General features: G+C 37.8%; 1 protein-coding gene across 3 annotated transcripts in view; it reads right to left on the reverse strand.

Annotated features, from left to right (window-relative positions):
* LOC119787535 (formin-1-like) overlaps positions 1-12,844 on the reverse strand; it is a 74,445-nt gene that overhangs the window by 23,531 nt on the left and 38,070 nt on the right. For all 3 annotated transcript variants that reach the window (XM_038291449.1, XM_038291450.1, XM_038291452.1), the window contains 7 exons: positions 12,432-12,519; positions 8,041-8,102; positions 7,770-7,858; positions 6,219-6,348; positions 5,978-6,124; positions 5,831-5,890; positions 5,631-5,751 (listed from right to left, as the gene is read on the reverse strand). In XM_038291449.1, the coding sequence (XP_038147377.1) occupies positions 5,631-5,751; positions 5,831-5,890; positions 5,978-6,124; positions 6,219-6,348; positions 7,770-7,858; positions 8,041-8,102; positions 12,432-12,519 (697 nt within the window). The remainder of the gene's footprint in view (positions 1-5,630; positions 5,752-5,830; positions 5,891-5,977; positions 6,125-6,218; positions 6,349-7,769; positions 7,859-8,040; positions 8,103-12,431; positions 12,520-12,844) is intronic.

The raw sequence follows: 12,844 nt of genomic DNA on the forward strand, positions 1-12,844 counted from the left end.
TTTTCAACAAAGAACTTCCTGTGTCTTAAAATATATGCATGCTTGTAGTGTCATATATGAGCCAAAGTTACTGACACTCTGGCAAAAACAAGTAAAATCCATATAACTCATCTCATCTTTCTATTGCAGCATCACACATACACAAAATATATATCTACAGTTTAACTTGAGCATATTTTACACATTTGAAAGTGAGACAATTACTGGTCCCCCTGTTGTAATTCCTCTATTTACCAATAAAATCATAAATCTTTTCTATAATATTTTACAAGGATTGAGGGAGAGGGGGGGTCTTACACATATCCTCTTTGCATAGTATTCTGATCCTTGGTCCTCCTATGCTCTTTCCTCTTCAGTTCACCTAAAAGGTTTTCTATTTAGTAATGACATAGTTGATGTCAGAAGTCATTCTGGTTTACATTCAATGTATTTAAATGAGTGCATGATGTAACTGACCAGTTCTTGTGTAATTAGAACAAGCCTGCAGAGCCTTGCTACTAATTCATCCGTTGTATTATGCCAAACCCACCTGGAGTCTCGATTGCCTGTCTCACCAAAGCAAACAGTTCCAGTTAAAACTGTAGAGTCAATCTAACATTTGTGATGGTGGTTCAGAAAAATGCTGTTCTTTCTGGACTCAGCTTCAAATAACAAGCTGCCATTTAAGAAGCATCTAGTAAATTTTATGGAGACTTATTGACCCACACACATTAAAAGGTAGCTGAGGGTCTCACTGAGCATTGGAGATCTGTTTACCTTGTTTACTGTCCAACAAGACACATTCTGGTCCTTATGGATCTATATTTTGCATTATATTTATACCAAGGCTAATGAAAACAGGAAGTCAATGTTTTCAAATCCATAGGTCTACTGCACTTGGAACAACTTAAAAACCATGGATACAACAATTAAAATACTTTAAATAAAATAATCCTTCTGACTGGGGATTTTTACTCCAATATTTTTATACTTAAATCAAAGATTGCACCATTTTTTCTAAATCATGTAAGAAAAAATTCTACTTTAAAGGCTTGTTTAGCAGGGAGGCCAACAGATTGTGTCTAAGAAAAGAAAAAAAAAAAACCCCACAAATATGACAGGTAAATCTGTAAAAATAATAATCTGTATTCCTGTAATCTGCTGCGATGGACTGGCGACCTGTCCAGGGGGGAGCCCGCCTCTCGCCTGTAGACAGCTGGGGATAGGCACCAGCACCCCTCACGACCCCAGCAGGGATAAGCAGGATGGAAAATGGATGGATTCCTATAATCTAAGTTTATCTAATATGGTAACTATGTTCACATACAGATTTATTACACATTTACTATAAACACATAAGTATGCAGACAATTTTTAAACATTTCATAATCAAGCAAGAATTTCTGCTTACATCTAATCAAATATAAATCAGAATATTACACCCGACCAATTAAACACCAAACATTTTAATGCAGAAATAGAGGCTTTATCAAAGGTATGTTTAATCCTTGCTTAAAAATTATTCACAAAATATAGTTTTCAATCTAAAACTTGTTGCGCACATTGCAGATTGACACTCTTGTCCTGTAGTCACTTACAGTGCAGGACAGATGAGTACAATGTATAGCTGTAAGGAAAATGGTCAAAAGCAGGAGAGCTGGAGGTAAACCACAAAATCTCTTGTTTCTCTTGTTTGAAGAATGTTTCACACCAAGAAATGAGGCAATGAAAACTCACTGCAGCGTGAACATGAGACTAAGATTTGGATGATGATGACAGAGCATAAACACAGACAGAGCAAAAGAGGCATTGTGACAACGAAGAGGGAGAGAGCGGCAGAGAAACACATTGGGCGCCAGCAGTTCAAACCAAGTCATAATTCTCTATCTCCTCTCTAGACAGCCATGTTTAGCCTCAGAAAAATGAATGTTCAGAATCACATATAACCTTATTTTTAAGGGTTTAAACCAGTTCACTGTTCCTGCCCTGGTATGTTCTTGTTATTTATACCTGGAAAATGAAGTCTCTCCCTGATCCCCAATTATCTACAGTTACAGCAGACAGTCAGACCCCAGAAAAAAAATGCTGTACCCCTCAGCAAGGCCAGCAAAAAGACAATCTCAGCAGGGAAATGGTAAGACCTTCACTCCCCTTTTCATCCCTCATAAATCAGCCACAACAACTCTTCTTACAGATTTTTGCAAACAATTACAAGCGTGGCAACCCGAACTAAGAAAATAAGGTAACATTACACAAACCTCAAATACCCATCTAGGAAACCTTTTCCTCACGAATGAAAACAGTGCGTGAAAGGTTTAATTGAAGAGACTTATTGTGAAGCTAAGTTTTGATGCATTATCAGTAAGCAATCATTTCCGAGGTGCCAGATTCCTGGATCATGTTTATCTTATTTAGACAGAGCTGACAGTACTTTTTGCATGCTGGCTTTACACACCCTCCTTCTTAGTGGACCCTCTGTCGTAAAACAGAACTCAGGCTAAAGGCCCTGCCTGAACCTGACATTAAAGGCCATTTAAAATCAGGACACAGTCTGATTTGCCACAGTGATGAATGCCTAACCTGGCCCAGGCCTTCTGTGAAACACTAAACCCCCATGAGCAGCAAATGAGCTCTGACTGTTCCTTTTTATTTGATCCTATTTCACTTGGTTGCATCTCTGCCCGTGCAACGCTTAAAACAACGAAAGGGAACATTTTTATTTTGCTCTTAAAGTCAAAGCTAAAAAAGGAGAGGAAATAAAGCATGTTTCTTGTGAGCAAGGCAGAGTTTTCCAGATAAGGACAATATTTAGTGCTAAAACAGCACTGATGTTAAATGTGGCAAAAAGTGAATGTGAGACATTAGGCCTACACTAAGTCCTTGTGGCCTCCCACTCATCCCTCTCCTCAAAGCAGGGCCAAAAGGGAGGTCATTACTCTCTCCCCAAAACAGGAAGCCCCATCAAAAGAAGATCATGTTTCTCCATAAGCCAATAAGTAAGAGTCCAGGCAAGTCCCGAGCATCGCTGGCGACTAACACACCAAAAAAACATAAGACTCATGTTTCTGTGCTTAGAGTCTGCATTAGAATTGTTTGTGATACATGCATGGAGGCATGCACATGAGGGAGAACCATCCTCAAGTCTCCAGATCTCTAAATTATGCGGCTACCTCCGGATCAGAAAATTATCACATTGCTATTCTCTCCAAATACATCTACTTCTAATGAAACTAATTTAACTCCCTGAGTTTCACATTGCACTCTTTACCTTTTTCTTATCACTTAATCCACACGGTGGTTAAATTACACCACTGAGGTATGAGACAGTCCTGCTGAGAGATTGTCTAGACAGCATAATACTATCACAGCCAATTTTCAAAAATTGTTGTTTATGAAATTACTTTTAGCCCTATATAGCATTTTCACAAAGAGGGGAAAGCAGGATTTTTTTTGGCCTCTTTGGCCAAAACATTTGGTTTTAGATGCTTCTATTTTTCCAACATGACTTTCAGCAAACCACAGAGAGGATTTGTTATAAGTTTTCTTTTGGCAGATTAATCATCCTCCAAAGAATCCATAATAAGTAAGGAGTATGACTAATGGTCCTTAAAAGAGCGTTTCCAAACTCAGGATGAGCTGGGATGTCAGTTCGTCGCTTTAGGTTAGAGAGTTTGTAGTCGTGTCACAGCCTATTGTGTTTCGACAGGTAATGAATTAATTGTTTTTCAAACATTGGGATATTATTTTTAACCTAATTCTGCTTTAAATATCTTTACAACTTTATCCCTGACAGTCTGCTGGAATCTGAATGATGCTGTTTGCTCTCTAAGGTATTCCAATAAACCCCCAAGGCCTCCATACAATACACTCACAGCAGTATAAACTGGTTAAACTAAACAGAAATTAAATGTACTTTTCTGTATGTTTTCCATTCCATTTTCATATTCAGGCATTAAGGGACATTTTTGTTTAGTAACAAACAAAAAACCCTTTTCTCTCCTTTCTTTGTCAGCCTTATCATTCAAAAGACGAGGATTTAAAATAGAAAGCAGGCTTTGAATTAGGTCTCTAAGATATAGCTTTAATATAAAAAAAAGGTTTATTGTATATCTTTATGGACAAACATGCTTAAAATAAAAACAAAGTACATTTAAACAAAAAAAAAAACAAACAAAAAAATTAAATAAATAAATGCAATAAAAATTCTGGTGAATGTTATGCTTTTAAAATTGTCAAAATTAAAAGTTTTTTTCTTGCATTTTCTAATCTTTTTTTTTTTTTTTTTTGCATATGTTCCACTGGAGCACACCTGTCAGTACTTGTAAGTTCAGCTCCATCCCCTAAAAAAACCCAACAACCCCTAATTACAATAGTGTAAAGGTCTGATGATTAAGAGTGAAATGGGATTTAGCCTGAGTGTCAGACATTGTTCACAATGTGAATGGAAGTGATCTGTGTTAGCCTTATAATTAGGACCAGTTGTGTTCTTTGGGCTGGTTTATAATAGCCAGGCATAAATATTTATTCCTGGCGGCTGGAGAGGATAAAACTGGTGGGAGTCATAGGTGCAGCTCGCCAAACATCCAGAAACTAGCGCCCGGCCTGTGATGCTTATACCCCCGAGGACTACTGTGCCAGACCACGCTTCAGCAGAGATCAAATACAAGGACTCATACGTTGCATTTATTGTCTTCAGGTTTTCCATTTTTCCTAATAAATGAGTGACAGCTTGAGGTGGGTCTGGGTACTTCAGCAGACTCTTTGTATTTTACCCTTGGGTCAGAGAGGAGAGGGTTTTAACAGCAATGGGGAGCGTATCTAATTGCTTTCATATGCCATATTATTGCTTGATTTAAATAATGACAGACACTAAGGGCACTGAGGAGCATCTCCTTTAACCTCTGTGTAGCCCTGGCAAAGACTAACTACTTTCTTTGCTGGGTTACAGGGAGTTTCAGCAGCTAAGGACACGGAAAACACAGAACTTCAAAAGTTTATGTGTTTATTTATCCGCCAACTGTTGCTGTGAAAGTTTCTCACTGAAAAGGAATTTTTTTCTTACTCATGCTTGGAAATGTTTACAAAAGACAAGAAAATGCCTTTTCCACCGGTGCTGAAACAGAGGGTGCAGCGCTGTGACAATGACAAGCCATTCAAAAACAAAACTGTCTGGAAGCTCATAACATTTGTGAAAGCTTCCAAGGGTTATAAAGATACACAGGAAATCTTTAAAACTGGAGCTGAAAGAGTACAAAGGAAGTACATTTACATTTAAACTGCACTAAGAGATTGTAATATATACCTTTGGACTGACTGATAAACAATGAAACAAAGATGACCTAAGTGGTAACTTGGACTGATCTCCAAGTGCCTAAATGTGCTTCCAGATTTCTTCCATTACATTCTGGGGGTAGTAAGGATGAACAACATGGTTGTTTTTGCTGATCAGAAAAAAACTTAGGCAGTAGGCAGTAATCTGCTATCTTGAGTCAAAAACGAAAAAAAAAAAAAACTAAAAAAATGTTTCATTGGTGTTAATATCCTTGCAATGCACTGCAGACTTTTCTTTCGGCTTTCATTTGTGAAAACCCTTCACACTTTACAGGTAATTCTGCATCTAAAGGCCTTTAGCATTATTTGGCATGTCCTACCAGTCAGATCCCGCTTGAGTTTCCTGATGTCTTTGGCAAGGTCATCAAACTTGACCTGTGCTGCTTGGAAGAACTCTTGAGGCTCAGGCAGAGGAAACACACTCTTTTCTGTACCAGCATGCTAAAAACAAACACAAAAGCATTTAAGTATTCAAATAGAGGGAAACATTTTTCAGTATTGATTGAAGTATAAAACTTACTTTGTCAAAATTTCGCAAATAGTATAAAACCACATAATCCACGAGATTGATATGATTGTCCTGTTTAAAGAAAAAACAAATAATCTGCTTAATTCACACCATGGCTTTAATCAACACTACTGAGATAATCTTTAAGATAATGTATACCCTGCTCTTGACATCTTTTAGCTTTGGGAGAATCTCCAACCCAAATCCATCCGCCTGACCTCTTGTCCTGTTGCCTCCATTCATATAGTTTCCAAAGGCTAGAACTAGACCCATCACATCACGCAGGCTATCACAACCAAGAAGGTCCTAATGCAGAAACAAATAGACAGATTTTTCAATTAAGCAACCCTTAATGTGGTCAACAGTTTTGATGCAAAAGTTGCTAATGTTATGCTCTTACGTCACAGACTTTGGAGATAACTTCCACTTTACGATGTAAGGAGGAGATAGTGTCGAGAAATAGTGACTGGAAGATCATGGAGTGAGCTCTGCCTGCAAAGTCAGGAATCTGGGACAGCTCGTAAAGAAACCTGAAGAACAAAAGAGGATGAGAAGCAAAGGGAAGAGGTAGTGGGAGGAAGAATCAGATTTGATGTGTTATGGCAGAATTAAACAAAATGTCCAACAAGAAGAACTATTCTGGGGCCTTGGCAGGCCGACCCTCACAGGTCCCTTGAGTCAATGTTACTGCTCATAGGCAGGCAGCTGATAGTCATAAGTGGTGCAGCTCTGCTGGGTTTGAAAGGTCCAAGGGGTCGGGTGGAGGGAGAGCAATGAGCGGTGCACAGAGACTGATCAAAGGTAACTCTGGCCTGATGCAAGACGACTTATGTAAACAGCGCAGTGTCGGAGGGGAGCAGAGAGGTAACATCCTGTGTGATTAGGGTCGGCTGATGCAGGCAGACACTGAGTAGGGATGACTCAGGCAGCTATAGTGACAGCTCTGGTCAAACATGGACATTGAAAGGCGCGTCTGAGTGACACCACGAGATCCAAGCCTCGTTAGCAGACTAAGGCTGATAAAATCAAGTCGAAAATTCAAAAGCATCATCATTTTATGCATTTTACTTCAAGGAACTGACTTAGTTAAATATAAGAAGGTAAGGTAAAGATCTACATCTTCCAGCCTTTTCATTAAGTAAACTTTGCTAGTACCGGGTTGGGCGCCCTATTGCCTAGAGAACTAGTTTAATAATTCATAGCATAGATTCAACAAGGTAGTGAACACATTCCTCAGAGAGGTTATAAGTCTATATTGACATGATGGCATCACACAGATGCTGCAAATTTTTTATCTGAACATCCTTGATGTAAAAATCTCCTTTTCCACCACATCCTGAAGGTGCTCTATTGGATTGAGATCTGATGACTTTGTAGGCCATTTGAGTAGTCTACAGTGAAATTATTGACAACAAACCAATGCCATTGTCTACTTGCCTAAATGCATGGACTTGCTGCTATGTGATTGTCTGATAGGAAATTTGCAATTGGATAGGTGTACCCAATAAAGTGGCCCGTGAGTGTATATCCTCTAGAAGGAGTACACATGGAGACTCATGTTAAGGTCACTCTAGCTTAGTCAACTGTTAATATAAATGCTAAAGACAGTCTAAATCCATAATCATTTTGTTTTTGTTTCAAAGGAGTAAAACTGTCTTTCACAGCAACGGTTCTGCGACACCAAGCTGCAACATTGAATCTGCTCTTGATAAAAATCACTCAGTGAAATAAAAGAAGAGGAAAATATTTCTTATGCTTTCTTTAAAGAGAAATTTTAATTGGCTGGTTAGATCATCATTAAAACTGGAGATCAGAAACTGACCAAAAAATTTAAATAAGTGCATCTCTAATTATGAGTTATAATGCTGCAACAGTTAGGGTAGTATACTAAATATACATTTTAAATATAATTTGAAAAACTACATACAAAAATGTATTGAAATACTCTTACTGTTCAGGTTTGTCCAAAAGTTTCACTTCATCTTCTTTGGATGTCTCATAATGTTTCATGATCCTGTCAATCTCATCACTGGTGGCCCTCTGTTAGAACAAGAATGCTGTTATTCAAAAGAGCTAAATATTTGAGCTTTAAAGAATTATTTTAAGATAGTATTTATTTCAATTAAACATATAAATGTACAAATAGATATACAAATAGAATAAACTGCTTTAAAATATTTAATTTCCTAATTGTTTTCAATCACAGTCAAACCGCTTCTTACATTTTCATACAATGCCTCAATGGTCTCCAAATCCACCACAGAGTTGTCCACATTAAGAACAGCTGGTGAAGACACAGAAGAACATTAATCATGAGCTGTCTCTCTTATAAATGGGTCAAATCTTGGCTCAAGTATTTTGCCTTTCAAGTTCTGTCAACGAAAAAAAAGTCCCACCAGATAAATAATCTGATGAAGGTTTGTAATACGATTAAATGTTAGAGTAAACATCATTACATCTGGATAAACACAATGAAAGAGTTTAAACATATACTTATGTTTGTGTCAGAAAAAAAATGTAAAAGAGTATAAAAAGGTGTGTTTTAATAAAACCAGAATGCTTCATTTTCAGTGTGTGATTTTTTTGTACTATACTATCAAAATGTGTAATTTTTCAAGATGAATTACACACATGGAATTTTATATGGTTCAAGCACACGGAGGCCACTGTCGGAGCCCCACACTGGAGAACCTTTCTACTCTTCTTGACCACGGCTGGAGAATCAGGGAATGAAGTCCCTGGTAAGAGCTCTGAAAAAAGAGGCCTAAAAACTGCTTAACCTTTACCCCCATAGGTAGAAGCAGCACCACCAGGAGCCCACTAATGATTATAGATGAGGGCAGAAGAAGGTCAAGCTTAGCAACAAGCAACAGCTGACTGTGTCTGACTCGGTGAACTTTTACTTCCATTCTGGGCAAACAAGGCAGAGTAGAACAACACAAGGGAAAGAGAAAGTAATCTTCAATTAGAGTCTAGGAGGTGATCCAGGCAGCTAGGGAAAAAAAAAAGCACAGTGTAAACATCTTCAAAACCTAGTTAAATATAATTTTATAGAATAGTTAACACTGCTATGGTTGGGAACGGGGTTCCATCAACAAACCAGACAATATAGACTTAGAATACGATGTCATCGAAGTTCATCTACATGTAAAAGTGGATGGACTAATTATTTTGGTGATACACTGTATATTGTAGAATGTACAGTGATTTGGAAAGCATGATTTTCTTTTTTTTACACTCAGTCATTTTAGCACCTCAAACTTTGATGATTTTTGTTGAGATTTTAAGTGACAGAGCAAAAGCAGCAAGTAATTGTTAAGTGAAAGGAAAATGATAAGCAGGTAAACAGGATGATACGTTTTAAATATTTATAGATATCTTCATTTACTCTGATTAGGGATGCGGCTGGTCTGACACATTATCTGTCTGGGCTTCCGATACCAACATATGTTACAGATGTGAAAATTCCTACTAACCTTTCAGACATTTCTAATCCATTAGCCATGTCTGTGATTTTATATTTCATGCTAAAAAGTGTGGTAAATCTCTGCTGGCTGCTCTGCTACTAGGGTGCTTACTGTGCAATGGATTTCCTACTGTATGAAACAAAAGAGGGTCGTGTGAGACAAATGACACGTAGAGTAGGTAAGGAATCAGTGGGGCATGCTAGAGTAGAAACATGATTGTCCCATATAAATTACACACTTTAATGGTGATAGGGATGCAGAATGCACTTTATGTTGTTCTCTTTGCAAATATAAGCACTAGATAAACTCCTCAAGCTATCACCTAAATAGCACCAATTTAACCGTGCTGCATGGTGAAGCAGCATTAATTCCTCTGCTGTGCTTGGCAGGAGCGATGATAGAAAATTGCAGGGCATTATGCAGAACATTTTTAATATGACAGAAAAAGACATACTAACAATAAACACAATAGATAGGAAGGTTTTGTGAGTCAGTGAACTTCATGAAGCTAGGAGCACCCACCTAAAAACATTGCTAACACCACTGATTGCTGGATTACACAAAGGGAGCTATATCCCAGTTTGCATTCAAATTACTGAAACAAACGGGCAAAAAAGTCTGACGACCCCATCTTTTAATTATAGTTTTAAATCTCTGTACCTTAAAATTTTAAGTGTTTCACATATTTTATTCATCTTTTTTATTCAGTTACTAAATAGCTTTCTTATTTGTTATATCTTTTGTTAGTAATACGTTTAGTTTTCACTTACACATAAGTTAAATAATGGGTACTGGTAAGTTTTTTTTTTTTTTGGATAATTCAGTCAGCATTTATTCCCGCTGATAAAATAAATTATTCCAATATAATGATGCTTTACTTTCTTTAACTTTGAATATTGAAAACAAAATATTTAGCCCTTCATATTACGCAAAGATCCTTTTAATTTATCAAAAAAAAAAAAAAGGATTTTAAGAAAATGGACACTTAAATCAATAAATAAAATCAATAAATTGTAGGTAATTTAATAAGATCAGTCAACTTTAGATTAATTCATTAATCAATAACTTGCATCTCTAGTGGCTAACCAACCTTCAAACACCACCTGTCTGCACTATGAAAATATTTTACACTAGAATCTGCAAAGTAAAGTGAACCTCTAACAAACAACATAAAAGCTATAGGGATATTTAAACTTGTTGCACTTTTTTAATATGTAAAAAGCTTCAATTTTAACTGAGCCAGTATATGTAACTTGTACCATAACATGAAGCAGCCCTTTGTATGGAGTTTGTTAAGGTGTTAGAGAATAAATAATAAATAATACAATGAATAAATAATACAATAAAACAATTCAACACTTTTCAGACTCTGATGTTTCTTAAGATTAAGATTTAATGGGTAGAAAATTACCTTTAAACTATGCAAAATAAATTTTGAAATAACTTGTTTTTCTAATTTTTGTTTTACAATGTGAGAAAGAAGTGAATTATTGCCTTTACTTCTAAAACTACAATGCATGTAATTCATAAAATACAGATGGAAAAGAATCTGAAACATGACATGCATTCGTGGCAAAATATCTTTTTTTGTTTTATTTGTTTTACGCTTCCAGCTATATGGTCCTCATCTTCACAGTCACACAGTAAAATTAGGCTAACAAGCTAACACTTTGCACTCTGGTTTGCAGCTGGTCTGCAGCAGAGAAGCTGTGAATGTGGTCCCACAGACTGGATCAGAGAAAACACTGGAGGTCCATTTCCTACATCTTATTAGAGTGGATTATTCAGTCCCTCAGCCATGCAGCCGTCAATCACACACCAAATGGGGGCCTGCCCCAGTGTGCACAGGAGCACTCTGATCTGAGGGGAGCCGGATATCTCTCCACACTGGTAGATCAAAGCCGGCCTGCCAACGGCCTCACACCCTCTCCTTCCACTTTTCACTCCTGCATGCGTATGTTTTTGTGTGCGTGCGGCGAGGTGCGGAGCAGGGGAGAGCCTCCCCTTGCCCTTGAACCACGGTGGCCCTAGAGGTCCCCCCCAGCAATTTCAACTGGTGCCTAAGACTCCCCCCTCCTGTCTCTTAACTACTGTGTTGCCTTTCCCTTCTTCCCTCTTAACCCTTCATAGCTGCAATAGCATTATATTTACCAAGTCTTTTTAATTGGGCAACACAGAGAGGCAAGGAGCTTTTAGAAGTTATTTTGAAGGTGCTGTCCTTAATTGTCGAATTCAAATTGTCCGTTTCACATTCACCTCCCATTAAGGTACAAGGAAGCCGCCTCACGCTGGGTGGGAATGAAAATTTTCTACTAAACGACACTGCAGCAGGGAAAAGCGGCCGAGGGGGAAATGAAACAAAAATCTAAACAAGATGGTTTCAGTAGAGTATGTGCTGTTTGCCTTGTGTCTGAGGCAGTTTTATGTGCTAGCACAGTGTCTGCAAACTGTAGAAGGTGGTTTTGTACATGCTTAGATCATTAGTGGGGTGTCAGTCCCATTAGGCTTGTGGAAACCGTCACTGGCTACAATAAACAGATCCGCTGGCCGCATGCTCAGACTAGCAGGCGGCAGGCACTCTCCGCCGCAGTCCCAGGACAGGACTGATTCCTGGCCCATCTATGATGTCCCCAACACACACAATATGTGTTTACACACACACCCAAACACATACTACATTTTCCACAGATCAACTAAGCGTGCAATCAGTCTGTGCCGCTCTTTAAATGAAATGGATGGTAATTTGATTTTAACCAGTGGAGGAGGGTTTCATCCTTCTCCATCCAACTATCGTTGTGACAAATCAGTTTTATATTCTTCCTATATTTCTACTTTGATAACTGGAGATTTATCTGTGCTCTACATAAGACTAAAGCTTTATCTGAAAAAAAAAACTCTCAACGAACAAATTTGCTCTTCCTGAGGGGGAGGAATTTATCCTCTACAGCAGGGTTCCCAGTATCTCATCTACAAAAATAACCCTGTCTGCATTTCATCAGGAGTCATCCTCAGTTTATCGTTTTGCAGTAAACTAAATTTAGCTTGTAATGACTGTGTCTAAATCAAAGAGGTACTTCCTTCAATTAAATGAGGGTTGTACTAAAAATAAAATGCAAAAAAAAAGTTATGGGGAGGATATAACTTACCTTGCTGGATGTCCTTCATTTCCAGATGCAGGCTCGATATGAGGATCCCAACCGCTTGAGAGCGTTTCCCATCCAGCAGCTTGATGATCTAGATATCCAAAATATTAACACTTGTTGAGCTTTTAAAAGCCAGTATGAAATGTTTATTAAAAAACTATTAACCTACAAATCAAAACAAGTTGCTTTAGACAAACAAAAAAGCTAAAATTGATCTAATAAGAGAGACAAAAGGCTTTAAAGAATAAATGATGGGTCATGATTTTGGCACAGATGGCTGGCTTAATTGCTCCTTTCATTCACCTGTCTAGCTCTGCCCTATTCCTCATAACGCATCAAACTCACCTGTTTTAGTTTCCTTTTTAATCTGCCTGTTTCCCAGCCATCAGTGCCAGATTATTTATGAGCCTTTGGTG

The sequence above is a fragment of the Cyprinodon tularosa genome, unplaced genomic scaffold, assembly GCF_016077235.1.
Source record: "Cyprinodon tularosa strain WSP-4 unplaced genomic scaffold, ASM1607723v1 ctg3, whole genome shotgun sequence".
In the NCBI taxonomy this organism is placed as follows: domain Eukaryota; kingdom Metazoa; phylum Chordata; class Actinopteri; order Cyprinodontiformes; family Cyprinodontidae; genus Cyprinodon; species Cyprinodon tularosa.